Genomic DNA, 27988 nt, shown 5'->3' on the forward strand with positions numbered 1-27988 from the left:
CACTTTGAGATCCCATTCATTGCTGGGATGTTATTTTTTCCCCTTATATCAAATCAAAATTTGCATCTTTTCAGTTTCCCCCCTCTTATTCCCAGTTCTACCCTCTGGGCCCAAATGCAATTCTATTCCCTCTTATTTATTGATCTTAAAATACTTGAGTTGGTTCTCTTGTTTCCATAAGTCTTCTCTTCTTCAGTGGAAACATTCCTGAGTCATTGAGAACTCTCAGCTGGCTTTAATTTCAGACCCTTCCCCATGTTCTTTCCTTTTCTTTGGATTCTCATGAACTTTTCCATAGTTTTCCAATAACAATACTATAACCCAGATGTGATCAAAACAGACCAGAGAAAATGGCAGGGTGATCCTGTTGGCTTTCTTGGTTAAGATCATACCCTCATAGTTAGCTTGGAAGGCACCAAAATCTACCAGGTCTTCTTCAGGCCCAAATTGTCTGGGTCGGAAAAACTCAGCTCCCCGCTCCTCATTGCATTCTCACATTGCAGCCCTGCCTTATTATATGTAATGAGCCATCTCTTAGCTCCCTACAGAGTTCAGTTCAGGTACCCCCCCCCCCCCAACTCCAATTCTTCCTGCTTTTCCTCTCACCAATTACTTCGTATTTCTTTTAAAACATTTGATCTTGGAGCATACCATCTGTATCCAGAGAAACAACTGTGGAGTTTGAACGAAGACCAAGGACTATTAACTTTAATTTAGAAAAAAAATACTGATATCTTATTGTCTGATCTTGCTATCTCCTATACTTTGTGTTTCTTCCTTAAGGATATGATTTCTCTCTCATCACACTCAATTTGGATCAATGTATACCATGGAAACAATGTAAAGACTGGCAAATTGCCTTCTGTGGGGGGGGAGGGAAGTAAGATTGGGGGGAAAATTGTAAAACTCAAAATAAATAAAATCTTTAAAAAATAAAAATAAAAACAAAAACATTTGATCTTCACCAATCTGTATCTATGCTGTTTCTTTGTGGACAGGGACCCTTTCATGCTTTGTCTTTATTTTTCTTAGTATTGTGCCTTGCAAATATTTGGAACCTAATGTAATTTAAGGGTATAGAACCTTGTAGAAGATATATATATATGTAATTTTTTTTTAGATTTTGCAAGGCAATAGGGTTAAGTGGTTTGCCCAAGGCCACATAGCTAGGTAATTATTAAGTGTCTGAGGTCGAATTTGAACCCAGGTACTCCTGACTCCAAGGCCAGTGCTCTATCCACTGAGCCACCTAGCCACCCCCGAACCTTGTAGAATTTAACTGAGGTCTTGTCTTTCTGGTGCATTTATGGGTCAGGCCAATCCAAATATTTGCTTCCCTACTCTTCTGTGAGCTAGGGAGCCAAAGCTATCAAAGCTTCTTGTTTTCTATAAAGCTGAGGTTTTTCTTTTTTCTTTTTTTTACTGAGATCTATCATGCCCACATCCTTCACAAGAGAGGCTGGCAAAATTCCCACAATGTCCCACACTTACATAAAATTCCCAGGATTAGCAGATGGTCACTGTCCCTGACCCTCTTCTTTACAGTTACGAATAAGAAAGTTAAAAGGGGAATGTTTGACTGCCCTCTGAACTTATCCACAAGTAGAAATTTAAGGATTTTTTAGCAGTGGTAAGAATTGTAAAATTTTATTTTTTGCAAGAAAACTGTCTCAATGGACCAGTTCCTAAGTTTTGAGAAAGGATGGGAAAGCAAAGGGTGATGTCATTCATAGTTTTCTAAAGCCTGTTCTGACTTGTTGACCTCAGAAAGAAATTCTTCAGAGACATTACAGGATATTGTAATGGCTCTGTATTTCTTTTCATCAAATAATCTTAAACTTCCCAAGTAGAGTCATGAATGACACCCTTGGGTTAAAATATAATTTGGCTTGCCAAAAAAAGAAGGTGGAAATTAAAGGATGCCAATATAGCTCTGGAATGTTTTAAATTTAGTAGAGCTATTTGAGAAGATATGTCTGCCCATCTAGGTCTAAGAGAGAGACAGGAACAAAAAGAGAGAGGGGAGAGAGAGCAGCAGAGAGAGAGAGAGAGAGAGAGAGAGAGAGAGAGAGAGAGAGAGAGAGAGAGACAGACAGAGAGAGAGACAGAGAGACAGAGAGAGACAGAGACAGAGACAGAGAGATAGAAAGAAACAGAGACAGAGAGAGAGAGACAGAGACAGAGAGAGACAGAGACAGGAGGGGGGAGAGGGGAGAGAGAGAGAGAGAGAGAGAGAGAGAGAGAGAGAGAGAGAGAGAGAGAGAGAGAGAGAGAGAGAGAAACACCCAGGCTTTCCGGCAGGAAGGAGAGGTGGGAAGGAAATTGGGCTCTCACTTTCCCATCTTACAGTTAGAATGTTTCTGCATCTGGCAGGCAAACGTCTGCAGCATTTGCAGATCCTGATGCTGATCCTGATAAGAAAGAATAGAGAAGCAGGGCACTCTATCCTTAGAGAAGAAAAAAACCCCATAAAATTGTGCCTGAATTTTATCAAAGCTTCTAATTCAGTGAAAATTGCAAGGTGAAGACAAGAAGACCTGGGTTCAAGCCTTACCTCAGATACTAGCTTTTTGGTATTGGGCAACTCACTTAACCTCTCTGGGTCTCAATTTCTATCTGTTAAATCAGTATTTTGGACTTAATGACCTCTAAAGATCCTTTCCAGTTCTCCATCAATGATTCTGGGGTTTCATTCTGGAGGACAGAAGCAGGAGGGATAGGTCCCTTGCCAAGAGACAAACAAAGGCTTGATATGAAGGTCACCCTAACAATGAGAGAGCATTGATGGGATGCATTGGGAGGTCCATGAAGGTCTTCCAACAGAGACTGGACACTCACTGATGGCATTCTGCCAAAGTCTGAAATGCTCTGATTCTCTTCACTCTGTTCTTCAGAAAGTTGGCCCTAGAGGAGCTATGATGGATTCACCTTCATGCAACACACACACACACACACACACACACACACACACACAGAGGAAATAAGCTTTTTTTACCTTGGTCTTTTTATTTTGGGGTATGGTTGGAGGTGAGATATTGGCTTAGCTATGGGGAACCTGGGGGAGAGAGCAGCAGGAAGGAAGACAGGAAGGAAGGTGGAGGAGAAGGGGATGTCTTCATGACCTGGTGCTAAAGAAAGCATGCCCCTCAGATGCAGACCTGGATAGTCTAATGCTGAGACAGTCACTCCCACTGTGAGTGCTGACTGTTTTCTTTGACAACTCTGACCTTTAGCAGCACCTTTAGTGATCATTTTAATATTTAATATTAATATTAATGTGGGGCATTGTGGGAATTTTGCCAGCCTCTCTTGTGAAGGATGTGGGCATGATAGATCTCAGTAAAAAAAAAGAAAAAAGAAAAACCTCAGCTTTATAGAAAACAAGAAGCTTTGATAGCTTTGGCTCCCTAGCTCACAGAAGAGTAGGGAAGCAAATACTTCCATTGGCCTGACCCATAAATGCACCCAAAAGACAAGACCTCAGTTAAATTCTACAAGGTTCTATACCCTTAAATTACATTAGGTTCCAAATGAGAGGGTTCAGTAAGTATATTTTGTCTAAGAGGCTCTGAACTCTTTAAAGTAGAATTTTCATTAATTAATTATTCAATCAATCCATGTCATCCATCCATCCATCCATCCATCCATCCATCCATCCATCCATCATCTATCCATCTATCCCTTCATCATTCATTCATTAATTCATTCAATCATCCATCCCTTTCTTCATTCATTCACTTACTATTTCTTTCATTTGTCCATCTGTTTCTTCATTTATTCACTCATCTATCCATCCATCCATCCATCCATCCATCCATCCATCCATCCATCCATCCATCCATCTGTTTATTTATTCATTCATCTCTTCACTCATTCACTCATTCATTCAGCTAGGTGACCCAATAGATAGAGCATTGGCCTTGTAATTAGGAGGATGGGAGTTCAAATCCAACCTCAAACACTTGCCACTGACTAGCTATGTGACCTTGGACAAGTCACTTAACCCTGACTGACTCCCATCCAGGACCCTCTCCAGTCATCCTGATTCCTGTTTGGTCACTTGACCCAAATGACGCTGGAGGAGAAAGTAAGATTGATCATTTAGCATAGCCTCTTCTCACTCAATTCCAATTCACTTGTTTGTCATGGAATCACCTCCCTTATTGTCATTGTCTTCTTCAAGAATGAAGGCCAAACATCATTCATTCACTCAGCAGGGCCAGATGCTGAGGACATGAAGACAGAAAAGAAAAACATCCTGTCCTCATAAACTTACTGTGGATCAAGGGATGAAGGTGCAGGAGCAGGGAGAATGCAACAGAAATGAAAATAAGTCAATATAAAATATAGAAAAAGGCCACTTCAGGTGTGGGACACACGCAGTTGGGTGGTAGAGTTGGTGAGCAAAACTTTGAGTGAAGCTAGGGATTATTATCCCAGGTGAAGGGGAGTATATTTTAGAAATGGAAGGGAATTGATTTTCCCTCCAAAGAAGGACTACTTTGAGCAAAGCTTGGCTCATCTCAGAGGAGATTGTGGTCCAGGTTAGTCTAACTGATCTGAAAGATGCTTTTGAGCTCTTGGGATTCTGTGATTCTGATTCCAGCCCCTCTGCCCCACCATAGGCAAAGGCAAAAAAAAAAGATCTAATCAAGAGAGTGAAATCACTCTTTTGTGTTTAAATTTAAAAAAAAAGGTTGTAGATGCCTGACTTTTGTAGCACTTCCCACCCTAGGTCACAAGAAGTAGCTAATGATAGAGTGTGTATGAGTACTGAGCTTGGCCTAGTAAAACCTGAGTTCAAACACTGACTGGTGTGGCTCTAGACACATTTCTCAACTTTCCTCAGCCTCAGTTTCCTCCATTGTAAAATGGTGATAATGATAGTGCATACCTCCCAGGGTTGTTGTGAGGATCCAAGGAGACAATGTTTGTAAAATGTTTTGCAAACTTTAAACCTTCCTACATGCATGTACCTATGCATGGATATGAATGCATCTATGGATAGATTTCTCACCCGCTGACATCATGGCTCTCTTAGATTAAGCTTTCACTTGAAATCTCATCGGCTTGGCTTGAAGATGGCTTTGATGCTCCATATCTCCTCAGTCCCCTCAGCTGCCTGGCCTCCCACCCCCTCCCATCAGAGAGCTAGAGTGGGGAGCAGTAAACTCCCAAACTTCTCTCTATAGAGATTTCAGAATTTTCCATAACTCTTCATTTCCCATCAACTGCTTTGTTTGACTTCAGCTTCAGGTTGAGGCGGGTACCCTCAAGGCAAGATATCACCCTTATGATGTCATTGGTCCTCTTCTAGAACAAAGCACCCCCCCCCCAATAAGAGCTTCTCAGGGACAGTAGATAGAGCACAGGCCCTGGAGTCAGGAGGACATGACCTCAGACACTTGAAAAATTGCCCAGCTGTGTGACCTTGGGCAAGTCACTTAACTCTATTGCCTTCAATAAAAAATAAAAAAATTTAAAAATAATGCATACAAGCTTCTCATCTCCTTTCTGCTTTTTTTTTGTATTGTCTTTCCCCATTAGATACTAAGTTCTTTGAAAGTAGGAAGGAACTTTCTTTTGCATTTTCATATTTGACACTGGTACAGAGACTGCTATTCTCCTTGCCTCCTTCCCACTCTCTCTCTCTCTCTCTCTCTCTCTCTGTCTCTGTCTCTATGTCTCTCTCTCTTTCTCTTTCTCTGTCTCTCTCTCTTCTCTCTGTCTCTCTCTCTCTCTCTCTCTGTCTCTCTCTCTTCTCTCTCTGTCTCTCTCTGTCTCTCTATCTCTCTCTCTGTCCCCCACTCCCCTCTACCAGTCTCTCTCTCAGTCTGCCTCCTCTGTCTTCCTCTCTCCCCACCCCCATCTTGATCTCCCTCTTTCTATATTTATATATATGTAAACATACAAACCAAATGTGTCCAGACACACAAGCAGACACCTGTGGGTAGGTACACATATAGACATATAACATGTATGTACTGACATGTGCAGATACTCAGACTCCTCATAGCCAGTTCCCATACAAATGCTTGGATCTGAGAATCAACTCTAGCTTGGAGGTTTTATCCATTCTGCATATCCACGGACTTGGACAGTTTTCAGGCCTCCAGACCCAGGGCCTCTGCAGTGACATTTACAGACCTCCTGAGCCACCCCATTGAAAAGCCTCCAGGGCTTGGCAGGCACGAGTAAAAACTGGATGGTTTCCAGTGGTTGGCAAATAACGTGGCACCATTAAATGTCACTGCAGGATTTTGTTTAGTTTTAAATTGAAAAATTTCTAGAGTTATAAAAGCTTGGAAACTGTGTCCGAGAAGGGGGGGGGATCCTTTTCTTTTCCTCTCTACATTATCCTTTTTTCCCTTTAGATCATCTCTGTCTGGAACCAGGTCCTTGAACTGCTTGGTTCTGAAAGTTGTCCTTTCTCACAGTGGCTTCCTGGTCACTACCGATGAGCCCAGCAACCCCTCGGCCCAGGCCTCACAAGTCCCTGCCAATGTTTCCCCCCGCTGCCTAGAAAGAATGTGGCTCTGGTTACTAATTCAAAGAAGACTGTCCCAGTTCCAAGCCCCTGTAATAATTCACTAGTACTGCTTTTTTTCCCTTCTCTCTTAACATTGGCCTCCACTTTATTGCTTCATAACCACCCCTCACCCCTAGGTTTCTGGGTCTGAGAGGTGACAATAATCTTCCAGAGTTCCTGGGATTCAATTCTAGAGCCAGAAGAATGGACTTCGAAAGTCGTCTAGTTCATTTCTTCATTTACAGATGGGTACGCTGAGGTCCAGGGAGAGTAGATTATCATGTCATGCAGCTAGTGTCATAGATTGGATTAGAACCCAGGTTCTCTGACACCAGAGTCAGGGCTCCGTCTGTCCCAGTTCTCTGCCTTCAAATTCAAAAAGTATTATTATCCTTTTACAAATGAAGCTGCTTTAACTTGGAGAGAAAGTGATTTACCCAAGGTCACACATCTGGGAAGTGAGAGAGGGACAGTACAACCCAGGTATCCTCAGGCTGGGTTCAAAGATCCAGAGAGGCTAGGACAAAAGTCATCTGATCTCTATGGATCTTGCCCATTCAGTCACAGCCATTTGTTTTTCCTATATAATTCAACTCAGATTCAAGTTAATAATCACAGATCCTGCCACCTTCTCAATTATTTTTTGGGTTTTTTTTTGTGTGGTTAAGTGACTTGTCCAAGGTCACACAGTAAGTATCAAGAGTCCATGAACCTTAGCCCTTCAAGGACTTGGGATCCTAAGCCCAGGATTCAAATCCTCACTCTGCCACTTAGTGGTTAATGGAAATAAAGATTTTCCCCCTGATCCCCTAAGATCAATCCAAGGACCAGTGTAAGATCTCCTGGTTTTTCATTGTAATCAATCCACAAGTATCTGTTATGTGCCCCCACAGCCAGGCACAGTTCCAGGCACAGAGACAAAAGTGATATAATCCCTACCCTCCAGAGGCTTCTAATCAGAAGACAAGGACTTTCTGCTGAGCTGGGGAAGAAGACAGAGGGGCATTTCCTCCAATACTCTTAACCTTTTTTTGGGGGCAAGGTAATGGGGTTAAGTGACTTATCCAAAGCCACCCAGATAGCTAGGTATCAAATGCCTGAGACCAGAATTGAACTCAGGTCCTCCTGACTCCAGGGTCAGTGCTCTACTCACTGTACCACCTAGCCGCCACCTCCAATACTCTTTACTTTAAGACAACTTTAGTTATACAACTTTTCTTTTTGTTTCAACCCCCTTGCCTCCCCACCCCCCCATTCTCAAAAAGACAACCAAGAAGCATGACTTAGAACCTCATGTGGTGTTTCAAATGGATTTGCAAGTATCTTAGATCTAATCCCCTGGGCTCTGCTTCTGATTAAGAGAAAAGCAAGGAATTAGATAAAATTCTAAGCCATGACAGAAGCAGAGATTCCAAGCTGGAAGGGACCTTTGGAAGTCATTTTATCCAGTCTCTTCATTTCATAGATGAGGAAATGAGTCTCAGGGAAGTCAGGCAACTTGCCAAAAGGCACGCGATAGCAATTATAATGCCTTTGTATAACACTTTAGGGTTGGTAAAGAATTGTACAGACATTAAGTAGGTGTTATTATCCATATGAAGAGCAACTAGTTGGTACAATGGGAAGAGCACCTGACCTCAAGCCATGAAGACTCATCTTCCTGAGTTCAAATCTGACCTCAGACCCTTTCTATCTGTGTGACTCCTGGGCAAGACACTTAATTGTTTGCCTCAGTTTCCTCATCTATATAACGAACTAGAGAAGGAAATGGCAAAACCATTCCAGCATCTTTGCCAAAAAAAAAAAATGAGTTGAACATGACTGAAATGACACAACCACCACCACCATCACCACTACCACTATCTCCAGATGAGGAAACTGAGGTTATTAAATGACTTGGCCAGAGTCACCCAATTAGTAAGTATCTGAGACTAGATTGAAACTCAGGACTCCTTGACTCCAGTCCAGAACTCTATTCACCTAGCGCCTTTTCTTTGAGGCCAAGGCCAGAGCATTTTTTTTCATTAGACCATGTTGCCCTTAAAATAACTCTACAACCTTCAAAGCTTTTCTAAATACCTTATCTCTTTCATGAACTTTAGAGATCACTCACCCCAGCCACCTCATTTTACAGAGGGAAAACTGAGGCCCAGAGAGGGGAGACCACTTTCCCAATGTCATTCAATTCAATTCAGGAATTTATTAAAATGCCTTCCATGTTCAAAGCACTGTTGATACTGGAGATTACAAAGGCAAAAAACACACTGTGCTCCTTAGGTAGCAATATGGTCCAATGGAAAGGACCCTAGCTCTGAAGTCAGAAGACCTGGTTAAGATACCTTTTCTGACATTTATCACCTGTGTGACCTTTTGCAAGTCATTCAATCTCTAGGCCTCAGTTTCCATATCTGTAAAACAAAGAGGCCAGACTAGATGGTCTCTTTGGCATCTTCCAGTTCTAGGTCCATATAGGATCTTATACTCTCTCTTAAGGAATTCATGACTGCTCCTGGAGCCTTTAGGACCTTTAGTTAGTCAATTGGAATTTACTCAGTCATGAGTTAGATGTAGGATTCAACATTCATATAAATCCATGAGTACAAAATAAATACATAGAGGAAGGGCTACAGAAAATTTAGGGATACAGTCTAACTCAGCAGGTGAGTGGTAGAGTTCCTAAAATCCTTCCAAATGATGGAATATAGAGATACTTACAAGAGCCAGTCAACAGCCACAAGTAGACTGATGTCCTGTGTCGGGAGACCCACGGCCGTTAGAATGAGAAGCATGGTGACCAGCCCAGCACTGGGGATACTGGCAGCTCCCACACTGGCCAGGGTGGCTGTAAGGCTGTAGAAACAAAGAGAGGTTGTGACACATGGAAGATAAACCTGTCTTCAACTTCTTTCTGCTCTGGGGTCATTTGCCCCCTCTGGTCCCCACCTCTCAAACACAACTTACCAGCCTAAAGGAATCAGGGGTAGCTCTAGAGACCAGAACTCAAATCTTGCTTATCAGTCCATCCAACACTAACCAGCTGTGTGAACTTGCCATCTCGGAGCTTAACTTTCCTCATCAGTAAAGTAAGGGACTTGGACTCAGTGGCTAGTAATGATGATGGTTATGATCATCACCAGAGCTGGCATTTATATGACCCTTGAAGGTTTGCAAAGTGCTTTACTTATAATCTGTGTTTGTTTTTGAGTATTTAATCCTCACAACTATCAGGGAAGGAAGATGCTATGAATATTATTTCAATTTTAAAGCTTAGAAGGGTCTGTTAAGTGGTGAATTGCATAGAATGTGGGGCCTGGAGTCAAGAAACTCTTCTTGAATTCAAATCTGGTCTCAGACATTTGTGTGACCTTGTATAAGTCATTTCATTCTGTTTGCCTCAGTTTCTTCATCTATAAAATGAGCAAACCATTCCAATATCTTTGCTAAGAAAATCCCAAATGGGGTCACAAAGAATCAGAATGACTGAAAAATACCTGAATAACAAACCCAGATAAAGAAATGGGGAAGCAAAGGTTATATGATTTTTTTGACCCTAAGTCCAGGACTCTATAGATTCCTAACTCTTTCTGACTCTCAGGTTGCTACTCACTCCTCTGAAGTCAATGACCCTAACTAGGAGAACATCCTACACATTAACAGCAACACTGTATGATGATCAACTATGATAGACTGAATTCTTTTCAGTAATACAATGATCAAAGACAGTTCTAAAAGACCTGCAATGAAATATGCCATCCACATCCAGAGAAAGAACTATGGAGTCTGTACATAGACCAAAGAATGCTATTTTCTTTTTTTTTAATTAAAGATTTTATTTATTTTGAGTTTTACAATTTTCTCCCCAATCTTACTTCCCCCCCCACAGAAGGAAATTTGCCAGTCTTTACATTGTTTCCATGTTGTACATTGATCCAAATTGAATGTGATGAGAAATCATATCCTTAAGGAAGAAACATAAAGTATAAGAGATAGCAAGATCAGACAATAAGATATCAGTTTTTTTTCTAAATTAAAGGGAATAGTTCTTGAACTCTGTTCAAACTCCACAATTCTTTCTCATTGCAGACAGCCCCAAATTGTTCCTGCTTGTTGCACTGATGGAATGAGTGAGTCCATCAAGGCTGATCATCGCCCCTGTGTTGCTGTTAGAGTGTACAGTGGTTTTCTGGTTCTGCTCATCTCACTCAGCATCAGTTAACAAAGCATACTATTTTCACCTTTATAAATTTGTTTTCTGCTTTTTCCTTCTTGTAGTTTTTCTCCCTATATTCTGATTGTCTTTCTCAGTGCGACTAATATGAAGGTATGTGTAACCTGATTGGACGTGTATGACTTAAATCATATTACTTGCTATCCTAGGGTGGGAGGACAGAAGGGTAGGAGGTAGAAAACTTAATAAAAATGAATGTTAAAAACTTTTAAAATATAATCGAAAATAAATAAAAATTAAAATCTATGACCCTAAGAATCATTCCCTCTCCATGCTTTAGTTTTCTTATCTACAAATAAGGGATCATTCTTGATCTGAATCCTATTTTTCCATAATCCTAAGCAATATCCCCTCTCCCTGCCTTACTATTCTCATCTGTTTACAGATCTGTTTATTCACTTCAGTGAGTTCTTGGACTCTGTGACCTCTGAGTTCTTTCCAGTCTAAATTTTTGGTCCTTGTTATCCTGTCGCAGTCAAGGAAATGGGGAGGGGGGGCTATAATCCAACCCCTAGGAAAGTTTACATAGATTCTCCTGAGCTCTCCTCCCCAAACTCTTAAATTCAGGGGGAGAATATCTCCTTCCCATACCTTTTCCTACTGAAACTTGTCCTGGAGTATGTGATGAAGGCCCAAAGATTCCAGAGCCAACATCAACATAAGGATCCACAATGCTGAGTTTCCATCCTCATTAGATTGGACAAGAAGAAGACAGAGCCTGCAGATGCAGACAACATTCTAGACACTTCGGACATTCCATGATTGTAATGGAAAAGGCATTATTCTAAGGGAGCCAGACAAGAAATGATATAGAATTAAAATGGGGGACTTTCTTTCTGAAGCATCTCCCATAATTGGTTTCCAATTAGCAATGTCCTGGGCACACCCAGATCTGTTATGGAAGTCTCTGTCTGGGAAGGAGGAAGGAAGGCCGAGGCTCCAAGCCAGTCACCCTTTGGGGAAATCTGGACATGAGCCATTCTGGCTAGTTTCTGAGGAGTCACAAAAGATGGATTTTTTTTTCTGCCCCAGTTTCCATTAATCAATGCGTCACTTCTAGGGAAGTGATGTTTCAAAAGAAAAAAATCAACTACTTCCAGCTGCCTTTATCAGGAAGTGAGGAGTGGGGATGCCCCTGTGGATAGTTAAATACTAGCATTAACCAAACCATCCAGAGGCCTATAAAATCATCTAAACTGGTCTACTCTAAATTTTACTGGGGAATCTTTGGCGTACCAGACTCACAATTTAGATATGGCATCTATTAATCTTACTGTTTCCCATGCCTGGGTCTAGAGATCTCTAGTCTTCATGGGCAGATGAAAAAACTGTGCTTCAGATCCAGACATCTTGGTGAGTCTCACTTTGTTGAACCCTAATTTTAAGCTCCAGAAAATCAGAGAAAAAGAGTTCTCTGTCTTTTCACTTGACCTGATTAGAAAGTTGAGCAGGGGAATCTTTTTGAAATGCCAATAGTTTTGGCAGTCACCATTGTCACATGGGTAATCAGTCTTATGAGTCATTTTATCCTCATTTTTTTTGCCCTGGAAGCAAACAGCTTTTTAAGGGCACCATTTCTTGATGTCTAATCTCGAGTTCATCAATTCTGTATATTTAAAATGGACAGTGACCTTAGGGTTGGAGTTGGGGGTTTGCATTCCTCTTTTTTTTTTTTGTAAGGCAAATGGGGTTAAGTGGCTTGCCCAAGGCCACATAGCTAGGTAATTATTAAGTGTCTGAGGCCGGATTTGAACCCAGGTACTCCTGACTCCAGGGCCGGTGCTTTATCCACTAGGCCACCTAGCCGCCTCTGCATTCCTCTCTTGACCCATTCTTTGACTCTTGCTGCCTGGAGAACTGGGAATTTTTGTGTCTGAGAATCAACAAAGAGACTGACCCTTTGTTAGGCACTTGATCCATTTTAGGTATCACACTAAATGATTTACAAATCTGATTATTTCATGAGAGATAAGGAACATAAACTACCCCCCCTTAATTAGCATCATAAAGTTGGGCCTCAGTTAAGATAAGACATTGTCCCATAGGATGGAAAGTGTGATTCTGGGACATCAGAGAATCACTGCTGAGAAGTCTGATAAATGTGGGACAGCTCAACCTAGCATGACATCCAGTAGTTTCTCATCTTAACTAATGGTTTTGGTTAAATGGGAGTTCATTTCTGTTTAATTAATCAATTAATCAATCCAAAACAAGAAGTTAATTCAACCAATGGTTTCTATGTTAGTGAAAGTCCAAAAGGACTGTTGGTGTCTCCAATTTGAGTATCTTTGGGTAAAACCCTCATCACTCCACTTTAGTTAGTACACCTAAGAATTGAGAGCTCCTGCATACTACAAATACAGTTCCTAATAGTTTGTATAGAGATCAATTTTGTTGTTATACAGTTGTTTTAGTCATGACTGACTTTCTGCGATTCCATTTGGCGTTTTCTTGGTAAAGATACTAGAGTGGTTTGCCATTTTCTTCTCCAGCTCATTTTTACAGATGAAGCAACTTTGAGGCAAATAAGGCTAAGTGACTTGTTCAGGATCACACAATCATAAGCATCTGAGGTCACATTTGAAGGTTAAATGACTTGCCCAGGGTCCCACAGCTAGTTATCTGTGGTCATAGTTGAACTCAGGTTTTCCTGATTCCAGGTCCACCACTCTTATCCACTGTGACACCTAGCTGCACATAGAGATCTGTAGTTTATTACAATTATCAATGTTATTTTCTTGTTATGTAGATTATTTTTATGATTATTAGTTTTGTTGATACCATCATTATTGAATCTTGTTTGTATACTTCTCTAGAAATTATCATTATTTTCTCACAATAATCCCATGAAGTAGATAGTGGGAATATTTTTAGCTCAACTTTTCCAGGTAAGAAACCTGAGAGGAAGAGATTTGCCCTAGGACAAGACTACATCTTGAATCTACTAAGTATTCCAACTTCTATCTAACCCTTGTTTTATCAACATTACTTCCTCCAATAAGGCAGTAAAGAACTATGTTTCCCTGTAAAGATAAATGTATGAATCTAGATTTAGCTATGACCCAGAAGTTCCTGTTTTCTTTCTCTTATTACTTATTAAGCAATTAATATTACTCTTATTACTTATTAAAAGTATTAAGTTTCTCTAGTTTTCTTACCATACATAACTACTACACAACTCGGTCCTTTGGAGTTCATTAGACAACTCTTCAGTCCCTTTAAATGGAGTACAAAATGGAGGTGCCTTGAAGCAAGGGGAACTGAGGGCAGGGTTCTTTTTAGAATTTTGTTTGAGAAATAATAATTTTAAATTTATACTATTGACTTAATTCTTTATAATGTGGTAAAAGATCACATTAGGATAATTTCTATAATTAAAGAAGACTTGCATTCTTTTGCTCACATATCACATGCAATTTAAAGAGAAATTCAAATTCATCGCTCATCAGGCTTACAACAAGGACTCAATTAGGGATTTGCCCAGGATATCAATTTGGTTGTTGGGGAGGTGGGGGGAGGGAAGGGTCCTACCCAAACTTCTCTCATTTGGGATGGCCATTCATTATGACCTTCCAAATCAAATTTTGAAAGGTGGGAATTTGAAGCAAGTTACCAAAATGGCAAATTAACATAAATTATGATCAAGTAACATTTTAAGATTGGAAGCTTAATGAACCGAAGGATGTTCAAATATTTTTGTTTGGGAATACAAGGGCTATGAGGCTTTGTGACTCAAAGTCCGAGTAGGGGTGGAGTTGTCTGTCCTCTAAATAAAAAGTTGATCAGCAACTGGATTTTAATCCTGTGGTAGGGTTTCTAAAGTGAATATCTGTGGCTTCCCGAATATTTCCTTTCCAAAATAGTTTTTTCTTTTATAATCCCAAGATGTTATATAATGAGAAAGAGTTTTATTATTGAGGGGAAGTGGAGCACTATGCTAAGAGTTTTACAAATGCTCTCATTTGATTTCTTTGAGTAAGTGTGTGTGAGAATGCAAGGATTTTATAAGTCATTGGAAAAATTACTTGGATATGTTTGATTTTCTCAAAATAATTTTGAGCTAGAAGGGACCTTGGAGGTCTTCGAGTCCAACATTTTACATATGAGGAAACTGAAACTTGGAAAGGTTTGTGATTAGGATTATAGATCTAGGATTAGAAGGGGAAATGCCATCATGGATGGTGAAAGTGAGACTCAGAGAGACAAAACATGGCTAATTCAAGGTCACATTGGTAGCATCGTGGTGCCCTATGATAGTGTGCCATCATTCTTTACATTGTACCATGCTCCTCTCTGTTTCTCTCTATCTTTCTCTGTCTCTCTCTTGTTATTGTGGACTGAAGGGTCTACAAAGTTCTTTCTCAGGATAGTCCTGAAGTAGATGATAGATAATGAAAATATTATTTTCTCCATTTGAAAAATGAGAAAAATGAAGTCCAGAGATACAGTGACTTACCTACAATCATAGAGCAAATATCAGAGCCTGTATTACAAGACCCCATTGATCTCTCATTGGCCTACTATTTATCTCCCTAAATGCTCGTGCCTTCCCTTTGAGATTGCCTCCAGGTCTAGGCTATACTGGCAGTCTTGGGAACCTCTTGAGGGCAAGGATACTGGCTTCACCTTTTTTGGTTTCCTTAGTGTTTATCACTGACCCTGGCTTAAGTAAGACTTAATAACTTGATTCAAGTCTGTAAGGGATGGAAACAACTGTACAGAAAAATGACAGAAACAAGACAGGTCAAGTGGTCAGACAGAAACAAGAGGTCAAGTGAATTGTGTGGATTTGGGATGACTGTGAACTTCCAGTGCTTACATAGTTTTAAATATTATTTCATGAAATTTTACAAAATGCAGAATTTTGTTTCCTACCCCTTTGTTTACATTCTTGTTCTGGCATTTGGGAGCTATATGACCGTAAATAAGATATTTAACTTTGCAAACTTCAGTTTGCTCAAAGGCAAAATGGATGATGGGAGCAGGCAGAGGGAAGTGACTAGATAATCTCTCAGAATCCCATGAATATCCATCACATTTATAGGGTGTTCAATAAAAATATGGAATGATGTTGGTGACAGTGATGATATGGTACAAAATCTGGAATTTTTTAAAGATGAAATATACCAGTGCTAGTTACATGAGAATCTGGGCTATTTTTCATGCTAAGCAACTGGATTAATCTTGAAATAAATTGAAACACTGGCCATTGAATTAGTCATTCAATTGGCATAAAGCTTTCTGAAATAAGGGAAGGATTACCACCATCTTGATAATAGCTTCATGATTTCCAGCCTTTAACATCTTGGGATTGTGGAGTTTTATGACTATCCAGTAATTGAAACCAGTTTATTAGACCCAAGAGATCTGGGCAGAAAGCTGACCAGATGGACTCTCTTCCTCAAAGAGGACCCTCTTAAAAAACTACCCCTTAAATTTAGGCAAGGCCTGCCAGGGAGGAGACTCATCAGTCCTATGAGGGAAATCAGAGCCAGATGAAAGACAGAAAGATTAACATCAAGGCATCTGATACTTTCTGGGGTTTGACCAATGGGCTGAGAGACACCAGTGATCAGATATCCACCAGAGGGGCCCAGTTCATTCTTTCAACCCTAGGATAATGCCCTGTCCCAGCTGCTCATTTCTATTTATAAGAATAAAATAGGAACAAAATGAGAACATGGTTAGCAATGTTTGACTACAAGAAGATGTTAGTTCTTAAAAATGTCTGGATGTTTGAATTCACAGGCTATGTTGAGTCAACTTTTCCTGTGGTGTGAATACCATATGCTTTGCTACTGTTTTCCTCACTCACATACCCTTAAACTTAGGAGGCCATCTCTTTCAACTTCTTGCATTTTACAGATAACCCTTCAGTATGAGAAAGTGTTTAGAAAATATTCAATGAATTAACACCCAAATCAAAGGTCAGTATTGCTGGGCAGTTTTTAAGTTTAAAGAGAATAAATTTTCAAATGACCTTATCAGAGTATCTGAGAAGTAGTATGGTATAGTTTAGGAATTTCCTTTTTTTTCCTTATTCTAAGAATCATTTTCACAGAGAGAGAACACCTAAGAGAGGATCTTCTCCTTCACCATCTTGGCTCTGCCCCCTCTAAGAAGCATTTTCAACAGCCATAACAAAAATGTGTGGTGAACCCCCAGGGTGATTTAATGTTTTGCTATTCTTCAATTGTTTCAATTGTGTTCAGCTGTTTATGATTCTCTTTGGTGATTTCTTGAAAAAGGATTTGTGGGGGGGCGGGAAGGGAGGCTGGGGGGGGAATTGTAAAATTCAAAACCTTACAAAAAATGATAGGTAGAAACTACTATTGTTTATAATTGGGAAACAAATAAAATATTAATGGAAAAGATACTGAAGTAGTTTGCCATTTCCTTCACCAGCTCACTTTATAGACAAGTAAGTGAGACAAACAGGGTTAAGTGACTTGCCCAGGGTCTCACAGATAGTAAGTGTCTGAGGCTAGAATTGAACTCTAGAAGATATCTTCCTGATTCTAGGCATAATGTTCTATCCTTTGTGTCACCCAACACCCAATTAAATATATTACTGATGATATTCATAAGCAATTACTTACTATTAAAATCTTTATTTAGTATGAACCACTTGAACCATTATTGTCAATGTGGATCATGAATCTTACTCTTAGCTTCTAAGAATCAGGAAGAATTGAAGTCCTGTCTTACTACTCATCCTAAATTTGTGACCTGAGCAGTCTCGCTCTGCCTTAGACCACTCCCTAGGACTTTTCCAATGAGTCCTAGATGACTTGTGATTTGTTTTGGTGTAAGGTGTTATCTCTGTTGACAAAAAATCATTGGTCCTTCCTGTATGTATCTTCACCACCAACAATGGTACCTTGCAAACTTATAAAAGTTTGTTGAATTGACTATATCATGGCACCCAGAACATTTTCCTTTCATATTTCATTATTTCTGACATAACTCCTTGATTCTTTTGACCTTTATTGTCCATCTGACCATTGTTCTTTTCAGCCTTGACTATAATAGATCGTCGTTAGGAAACTTTAATTTCTATTCATTTCTTCTATTAAGGTATTAATTACTCCAATAAGGGAACTTAAGCAAAAGCAAAAGAAACTTTCTCAGAACAAGTTACCCACCTCACAGTTACAATCTGTCCACCATCCAGGACCACCCCATTCATCTGGGCAATAAAGATGGCTGCTACGGCTTCATATAAAGCTGTCCCATCCATGTTAATGGTTGCTCCAACTGGGAGAACAAATCTGGTCACACGCTTATCAATCCCCAGATTTTCTTCCAGGCAACGAAAAGTGACAGGCAATGTACCGGCACTGAGAGACAAACAGAGAGAGAGAGAGAGAGAGAGAGAGAGAGAGAGAGAGAGAGAGAGAGACATATATTACAAAACTCTTTAAGAAAATAGAATGAGGCAGTAGTTTTATTTATCCCATGCATTTTAAAGGTTAGTCAGTAGTCAACAAAGTCATCTAATGCATTTTCTTTATTTCACAGTTGAGGAAACTGAGGCTCAGAGAAATTAAATGACTTCTCCAAGATCACACTGTTGTTAGTGGCAAAGTCAGGATTTGAACCTCAGTCCTTTGACTCTAATATACTATACTGCTTCTACTATGCTGTTTCCATCTTGGCTCTTTTTACTTTTGTTCAAGTCATGTGCCGTGTTTGGAATATGAAGTGCTAAATTCAGCAGAAGAGCCAAGTCTAAATTTTTTGTTTTTGTTTTTGTTTTGCAAGGCAATGGGGTTAAGTGACTTGCTCAAGGTCACACAGTTAGGCAATTATTAAGTGTCTGAGGTCACATTTGAACTCAGATCCTCCTGACTCCAGGGCTGGTACTCTATCCACTGTGCCACCTAGCTGCCCTTGAGGTCTAAAATTGATTTTAAACCTTTAACATATCAGCTACCAGAAATTAAAAAAAATATATTTCTGTTTGCTTTGAATTTTCATGATATATGTCAAACTCCATTGGCTCCCTTTTCCCCAGAATCTACATTGCCATCTGGATATCTCACCTGATGACATTTTGATGCACAATGAAAATCTATTTGTTTCAAAAATAAATGCTTTCCTGATTTAATTGGGTTGTATTCCTCGGGGCAGAAGAGAATCTAGTCTAGATGACATCATGGAGGCAGGGAGATTTTTCTAATGATCCCAGACTCCAGGGTAGAAAGGCTATGTATGTTCCATGGGAATGACAGAGCAGGTCAGTCCCAGGCCCTGGGAGCAGCCCCAGGACTGGCTGTTGAGATACTGAGGACACTGGACAAAGATGAGAATCGAAGCTGAGTGGATGAGCTGGCGAGAGCAGCAATACACTGGGGGAGACTGAAAGATGATTCAGCTCACTATTTCAGTGGGCTTAGACCCATCCATCATTAAGCATGCGATCTATCTCTCTCCTCATACACCCAATGGCATGACTTCACACCCTTCCCTCCCAGAGCTGAGATTATGATTTCATGACCCATTTGGGGAAATGAAGATTCCTGAGGACTTTTGGATAGATTCCTTAAATAGAAACTTTGTATTATCAAATGTTTTACTAAAAGGTTTCCAGGGGCCAGAAGAAGCATTCCCATATGGATGGAGAGCAGGGAATGACATAGGAAATGTCTCCAAGAGCAAATTACATGGAAAACAGTGCAGGTGGCTGGGGTCATGCTTTGCCTCAGGACTCCATCATTTTCTGCTTTTAGGCTTTTAGCGGGCATTACAATGACTATATAACCAAAAAAATAGGGAATTAAAAAAAATCCCAGATGCAAACAAACAAATTGACAAAACCTTTGCATTTTTTGTCTCCATCCCTTCAGAGGAACTGGACTTGTGATTTCATCAGGTTATATAGGAAACTCCCTATTAAAAAAACAAAAAAACAGAACTCCTATGGATGCAGAACAGCACTTAATTTATAGCTTCCAGTTATGCAGAGACCTAGAGATTAAGAGGTTCTTAACCTGGGATCTATGAACTTAAAAACATATAGAAATATAAAATATGGGTTAAAAACTCTTAAGTACAAATATATATTATGTTTATACAGTCCTAAATTCATGTTAAATATATTTAATAAAAGATATAAATCTAAAATATTTAAATTTTTTTTATTATAGGCACACATATATTTTTGGCTATATATTTACATGTACATATTTATAAAATTTTTAAATATAAAATATTTTAAGATTTTCATAATATACATAAATATTTATATATTGTTTATATAATTATTTATGTTACATATTAAATATATAAATTTATTCATAAAATATATAAACATAAAATATTTGCTAAAATTATAAGATATACTATCTTGATCACTGCGTTTCAATATAATTGGTTTCCTTTGTAATCCAGTGTATTTTCTTTTGTGCCCTTAAAAACCTGATTCTCAGAGAAAACTTACTGACTCAGTGGATAGAGCACTGGCCCTGGAGTTAGGTTCAACTCCAATTTCAGATACTAACAAGCTATGTGATTCTGGTCAAGTCACTTAACCCAGATTGCCTTGCAAAACAGAAAACAAAAAAAAAATCTTTATTTTGAGAAGAGCTTTATAGATCTCACCAAAAGGCCAAAAGAGTTTAGGATATATAAAATGATTAGAAATTGGCCTGAGAGACTTGTCTGGAACACTGAGCATTTAGGTGACCTATTGATGGTCATACTATCTATGGGTAGCAAAGGTATTTGATTTGCCCTTATGGGCAGCTATTTATTATACTACCCTGGTTCTCTGTTATCATGTGAAAAATAATAATTAACATTTATGGGGTGCTAAAATATTTCATATATATTTGAATCCTACAAGGACATATGAGATAGATAAAGATAGATTAAGAATCTAGGGGTAGCTAGGTGGGACAGTGGATTGACCCTGGAGTCAGGACCTGAGTTCAAATCCAGCCTTAGACACAATAATTACCTAGCTGTGTGACCTTGGGTAAGTCACTTAACCCCATTGCCTTGCCCCCCCCAACCAAAACAAATAAAAAAGAAGAGTTGAAGTAAGATAAGGAATATGAGATTATGATCTTAGGTCACAGATTATGAAATAGAATATATATTTTAGAGGCCACCTAGTGTAGAACCCTCCTTTTACAAATTAGTCAACTGAGTCACAAAGATGTCCTGAGTAGAAGATCAAGGATTGGAACTCAGCCCCTCATCTTAGGTTCCATGTTCTGTCCACTTATACTGCACTACTTTTCCCCAAAATATTTTTTGTGGAAAAAATTTCTCTCTTCTAACAATGTATCTGGACTTGGACCATCTTAGACTTCAGCTTGGTTGCAAAGGCAGAATTAAGCTTGAGGATAGAATTCCTAATGATCATAAGTGTTTACAAGGAGGATGTCTTTAGACAGTGGGCTCTTTTTCATTAGAGATCTTTAGTCATAGGCTGGATGATCATTTCTCAGATATAATCAAGTGGGGATTTTTTTTTTTTTTGGTGGGAGAATGACCTGAGCTGGAAAGGCTTTGAGGTCCCTTCTAATTCTGAACTCCAGTGATTCTTTAAGAATAAACTTAAGAATTAGAACTGGCCCCAAATGGGGAAAGATGGAGTATCTCTCCTTGGAAGTCTTCAAACAAAAGCTAGATGACCATGTGCTGGATGTATTATAAGAACATCTTGTCTAGGTGTAGGTTGGACTTCATGGTCCTTTCCTATGCTGAGATTCCAGGACTAATCACTGCATCCTTTGAGAAGATGAAGGATGCTTCTGAGGAAGGCAGTGGGGAAAGTACTCACTTTGGAGTTCATGGGCTTGGGGTGAAATTTTATATCTAGTGCCTAAGATGTGGGCAAGTCACATGTCTCCCCTAGTTTACCATCCCTTTATCTGTAAAATGAGAGGGTTAGACTAAATCGTCTTTGAGTTCCTGCTACTCCAAATATATGATTCTGGGATAATCTTCTAATTGATCTTAATGCATCTGCCAAGCCAGCTGGGAGGTTTTGCTACTTTCCTGACTTCTTAGGAGTCTCAGGAGTCAGTATATCCCTGTTTGTCTATGTTTTAGATGCCATTATAAAGGTCCATTTAGAGCTATTTCATAATGGAAAGCCTTATCCTTGAAACCTGGCCTAATTAGAATAGAGATAATTTTCTTCTATCTGTCTCTTGCTATTTTAATGAGATATTATCTTATTTCTGCAACACTCCACCCCCCACACATACACACAGTGCATATACACAAACACATAACCCATGAGAAAAAAGCTAAATGCAATCATGCAGAATGACTATCCAGAGATGGCCTCACAGCAGTGAGATTCTGAAAATATATAAGCCTGGGATCACTCAAGGACCCATTGGTATCCATTAATTCTCATTACTTCACTCACTGGTACATAGTGTCACCCAAGGGCTATGTGATGATTCAATGGACTTTGGCAAATGAGAGGTAAGGAATCAAGAGCTCTCATCTCTAAACTGGGCAAATTTAATTGAGGGAAGAAAGAAAAGAAAAAAAAATCAGTTCAAATGAGCATTTGGATGCCTTTAGCTCTTTTCTGTATTGAAGGCTTTGTGTGAGTTTAAAGAATCTCAGAATAGGGCCATTTATTTGTATCCATACATGACGGAAGAGCCGTTCTACAGAATAGCCAACAAATAGGTCTCTAACTGTTGTTTGCAGACCTCCACTGATGGATTCCAGCCTTCTGAAGAAGCCCATTTCACCTTTGACAGTAAATCTAAATTGATTTATTTATTTTTCATTTCTACTGATTACTCTTGGTTCTGAGCCCTGTAGGACTAAAGTGAGTCAGCTTAACCTTCATCTACTAGCCTGCCCCTCCCATAACTGAAGTCAGCTATTTTGTCTTTCCTATTTTCTCTTCTCCAGGGGGAAATCATGCCCAGTTTCTATATATGGAACAGTTGAAATTCTTTACCATTCCATTTCCTGCTCCAAGTTAAAAAAAAAACAAACAACAGACCATCATCCAAATGACTCCCATAGCAGGGGTGCCGTGTTGCTAATGTCTTCATGTTGTTGGGTATTCTCTCTCCCAATTTCTTTGGACAATACTGATTTTAGAAGGTCATTTCTGGTTTTCCATTCTTGTGATGTCCTTTCTGCAAAGCAGTCTACTCTCATTGAGAAAAAACAGTCAACCATACTTGATTTCCCGCTCCAGGATACAAATTGCTGAAGTGTAAAGGACACTGATCTGATTGTCTGAAAGCTTGTTTCTTTCCCCTGTGACTCTGAGGTTTAAATCCCGATGGATTGATGCTCAGTAATTTCTGACACAATAGTTTCCTCACAAGGAAACTCTAGCCAAATTCCAACTTTTTTATGAAGACATGACTGCAATGGAAACAGTGAATGATTTGGGAGTTAAAGGAACGGACTTCTCATCCTGGTTCTGTGGAACTTTGGGTAAGTTACTCCATCACTCTGAGCCTCAGTTTTTTCCTTTATAAACTATGAGACTATTGGAGCAGAGAGCATCTGCTCTAATTCCAGATCTAATTCTAGGACAGAATATGTTTGCATCATAGACCTAGGCCAATGTGTCCATTTTTACAGAAGAGGAGATTGAAGCTCAGAAAGATGATTTGACCTATTTAAGGTCCCGCAGATAATGAACACAACTAGCTTCAAAGCTTCTCTTTCTATTGTACAACTCTTTAGAAGTCCTTTTACATCTTTGAAAATCAATTAGTTTCCTCATTTGGAAAATCCCACGTCCCCTCCCTCACAAGACTATTTGGAGGATCTAATGAGAAAACTTATGTAAAGGACAGCTCTTAAAGGGGGTATTATCAATCACAGCTATGATGATGGTGGTAACGTTAATAACAATGAATCATTGCTTTATCCCCAAAAGTAATATCAGAGAAAAGGGCAAGAAATGACTGGGATCTGTGAATCAAAGAATCATTAACCAAAAGATGGTTCCTTGGAGCTACTAATTTCCTTTCAAAGGCATAACTAGAATCTTTATGGTTAGAGACATTAAGGCATATTGAAAGAAGGAAAAAAAAGGCCCAAGACATTCCTCTATTCATTTGGAACAAACAGCACAGTTTTAGATATTCAGTGTTCCATGGGCAGTGTTTCATGTTCTATTGCAGCCTTCTATTACCCCCGATCCCAAACTCCATTGATTTCAGTTTGATGGATTTATAAGAATGAAATCAGAACCAGGCTTGCTAAGCAGTTACCATTCTTGTCAAGATCTTGTGAAGGTACTGAATGATTGTCTTCCAAGTTAGTTAAGGAAAAGTCAAATGGCATCTTCTCTGGTTCACAAACTGGGGAAACTTGAACTAGACTACAAGCTTCAGTTCAGCTCTCTGTGATTTGAGTAATTAAATAATGCTGGGCCATAGAATTCTCTTCTTTACTTGCCTCTATACCTATCCTATTTTGTGATTTATCATAGATTTAGATTTGGAATGGATTCTAGAGGTGATCTCATCAAATACTCTCATTTTACAAAGGAGGAAATACAGGTCCATGGAGGTAATGTGACATCTAAGGGCACATAAATAGTAGGTGGTCTGACTGGGATTTTAACTCAACTGAATTTCTGTAGACCTACATACATCAGCAAGGAAAAATCAGCTGTGCCAGGCCTAATAGCATCACCATTTTGGAAACCCCTGGCAAAGCAAATACCTGGCAATTTAAAATACAAAATCCAACAGACAAAATGATTGACAGATTGCTTTCCTTTCATCCCCAGGAGTTCGGTTGGATTTCTTCCACTTCAGATTTGTCTGGTAATTGAAGGAAGAGCCTCTCTTCTATTAATGTCATACATACCCATGAGAAACTTGTTCTGGCTGCAAATTGGAAGTTCACATGGAGTTCAGAGAGTCCATCAGGAGGCAAACTAGTGGATAGATTCCCATTTGTCTTCAAGAGATGTCTAAATGTGTCAGCCCTGTCTCTTTATAAACTTGGAATCTGTTCTCCTGCTTTGGAAAGATCAGTCTTCACAAAGTCAAAGCAATGGGCATTCTTAACCAAGAATTTTTTTAAAAGATGAATTTAGGGAGTTTCAGAGTTAAGAAAAATAACGTTTCATGATTGGCTTTTGGAAGACTTTTTTTTTTAAAATAGGGACATGACCCAATAATTCCATTGTTGTCTCTGACAGTATTAGCGAAAACAACAAAGGAGAGCTGTCTGTTCAAAGTTTTCACGGTAGTGTTATTTTTAATTGCAAAGTCCTGGAAGCCACCAGAAAAGTCCAGAAGCAGGGAACTGTTTAACTAAATTGTGGAACTTCAATGTCATGGAATTTCATAATGTAATGAAGACCAGTACACACATGAAGAATACAAAGGACTCAGTATGGAACAGTATGTGAAATAATGCAAAGGAAAAAGAAAATGAGGAGTTTGGAACATATAGTTTTGATAGACATTTAAAAGCAAATGAGAACTTGTATGGGGTTATATTTTTCTTGCCTTTTCACTGACTGGGGAAGGAAGAGGGAGAAGGATAATTTGGAATTGAAAAAAAAGGAATAAAATCTGTGGTTTTTTAAAATAATTAAGTGAATGAAAATGAATGGACTAATAACAAAAAAAATTCACATAGGGACTTGTAGGGAAAGACTGAAAAGTTTTCAGGATATAGCTTATAGCTCCTCTCTGCTCAAATCAATCAATCAATCAAAAAATATGGAGTTTTAAATATATAATTAGAGATGGAATGAAACCTATGATTTCTTTATATAGCATGAATCATTTCTCTGGGTCAAAAAAGAACACAAGCTAAAAGCTGGTGGAAAAGATTGGTCATTCTGAAAGATATTATACAAAAGAAAGGTTGCTGTACAATCGATTATTTTAAATCTAAATCATTGCCAAACAAGTAGTTTGCTGATATTCAATGCTGCTTGTCATGAAACAATTTATAAATTCAAAAGGGTGATAAAATGAGAGACAGAGACAGAAACAGATAGAGAAAAAGGGTAGAGAGCTATATGGGAGAGCCAAGCAGTCCAAGTGAACGTTACAATTTCACTTAGAAATCTTGGTAAGAATTGAATATGGAGGGGGCAGCCAGGTGGCGCAGTGAATAGAGCACCGGCCTTGGAGTCAGGAGTACCTGGGTTCAAATCCGACCTCAGACACTCACTAATTACCTAGCTGTGTGGCCTTGGGCAAGCCACTTAACCCCATTGCCTTGAAAAATCTAAAAAAAAAAGAATTGAATATGGAAATATTATGGTCTCATATTGTGTAAAATATTAACAAAAAACTATTATCCAGAATTCATTTCTTTCTGGCGAACATTTCCTAGAAACATGCCTAAAAAGAAAGCAAAGCAGAGTGTAGATAGGGATGGTTTTGAAGTCAGGAAGACTTTGGTTTGAATTTTGTCTCAAACTCTACTACCTGTGTGACCATGGGTAAGTCACCTAAATTCTTTGATCCTCAGGCGAGTGTCAAAGATTCTTTACTAAGTTGGAGATAGTGACTCATATTGGAGTTGGATTTGACGATCCTTGTGATTTTGATTTTTATCAATGAGGGAGGGAATTCTTACATCAAAAGAACTCACAGACACTTAACTTATTCAAGAAATTGTGGATCCCTCAAAATAGCCAAAGGCCTTTGGTCTGAATCCTTGCTCAGTTCCCTTTTTACAAAACTTTCTTCTGTAATAAGAACTCTGATGAGATTTTATGACAAAAGATTGAAGAACTAGGAGAAGCCAGGGACACAGAGGTCAGGGAAAGGGACAGAAGGAGAAAGAGAAATAACTTCTTGTATCCTCTACCTGGAAGCTGTGCCCAGGGCTGTGATCCAGGCCTGAAAAATGCCAGCAAAAAAGGAGAAAGGGTTCTTCCTGGTCACCACAAAGTAAAGCAAAGGGAGGAAGATGCCTCCGTGGATGATGAGACCCACAATCACAGTGACCATGTACATCCCCAGTTGCCTGGCAACCACTTCCAAGTCCTTGATGGCGATGATTTTTCCACAAATGAGGCAGGCAATACCCAGGGGAGAATACCTACAGAACAGAAAAGATAAGGGAAAACACATTGAATAAAATACATCATGGAATTCAGCTCCTCAGATGGGTTCCCAGGATCCTGGTGCCCTTAGAGACAAATAATTTTACTCATATGACCGGCTCTTCTGGATACTATTACTATACCACAATAATAGCTAGCATTTGTGGAGTGTCTAAAAGTGTGCAGAGCACCTTACAAACATCGCATTTTTCATTCTACAATAGCCCCATGAGATAAATGCTATTATTGTCCTCATTTTACAGATGAAGAAACTGAGGTAGACCAAGATTAAGTGACTTCATCAGTCTCCAAGTTAATGACAGAATTCACATTCAGGCTGCCCTACTACTACTACTATTAATAGTTGATATTTATATTGTATATTATGGCTTGTATAGCATTTTACATATTGTTCATTATTAATTAATTTTACTATTACTATTGTGATTTGTCCACCGAGTTTAGAAAAAATAATGTACACATACCCCAAGCACAGGCTTTTATGAGTAAATAAGAATTATAGGTCACATTTATATTTTTTAACAAAACACTTTCCCGACAAAAACTCTATAATTATATACCTATAAGTGTAAAATCCTATATATGTATATATATATATGTTTAGGTGTAGTGATATTTGCACATCTATATGTGATATATAAGTGCACATGTATGTCTAGTCTATATCTATATATATCTATATCCAACATCCATTTATCTATTTATCTATTGTCTTTCTATTTGGGTCTCTCTCTCTCTCTCTCTCTCTCTCTCTCTCTCTCTCTCTCTATCTATCTATCTACCTAGCTATTTGTCTATCTACCAATCTCTCTATTATTTGATCCTCATAATAACCCTGGATGTTACTTGGTACTACTACTGTCCCATTTTACAGATGAGAAAACTGAGGCAGAGAGGCTAAATGACTTTCCCAGGGTCTACAAGTAGTAAGTGTCTAAGGCAGGATTTAAATTTGGGTCTTCCTAATTCTTAATCCAGCTTCCTGTGTTCTCCCACTGGTCGCCTCTAAGCTATTAGACTGTTAAAAGAGCTATTGATTGAAGAGACATTATTTATGCCTTGGGCTGACTTTCTAAATTAGGTCCTTGAGGACTTAGGTGTTCTTGCTTTTATAATGGAATTTTACAATAAAGTCTTCTTCCAGAATTCAGTAGAAGGAAAAAGTTATCACTGTTTC

The 27988-nt window shown here is 39.0% G+C and overlaps 1 protein-coding gene across 3 annotated transcripts in view; it reads right to left on the reverse strand.

Annotated features, from left to right (window-relative positions):
• SLC1A2 (solute carrier family 1 member 2) overlaps positions 1-27988 on the reverse strand; it is a 149274-nt gene that overhangs the window by 13039 nt on the left and 108247 nt on the right. For all 3 annotated transcript variants that reach the window (XM_074230479.1, XM_074230478.1, XM_074230480.1), the window contains exons 7-9: positions 26553-26786; positions 17903-18097; positions 9245-9379 (exon numbers count right to left, since the gene is read on the reverse strand). In XM_074230479.1, the coding sequence (XP_074086580.1) occupies positions 9245-9379; positions 17903-18097; positions 26553-26786 (564 nt within the window). The remainder of the gene's footprint in view (positions 1-9244; positions 9380-17902; positions 18098-26552; positions 26787-27988) is intronic.

This window comes from Macrotis lagotis, chromosome 3, assembly GCF_037893015.1.
Source record: "Macrotis lagotis isolate mMagLag1 chromosome 3, bilby.v1.9.chrom.fasta, whole genome shotgun sequence".
NCBI classification, from domain to species: Eukaryota; Metazoa; Chordata; class Mammalia; order Peramelemorphia; family Peramelidae; genus Macrotis; species Macrotis lagotis.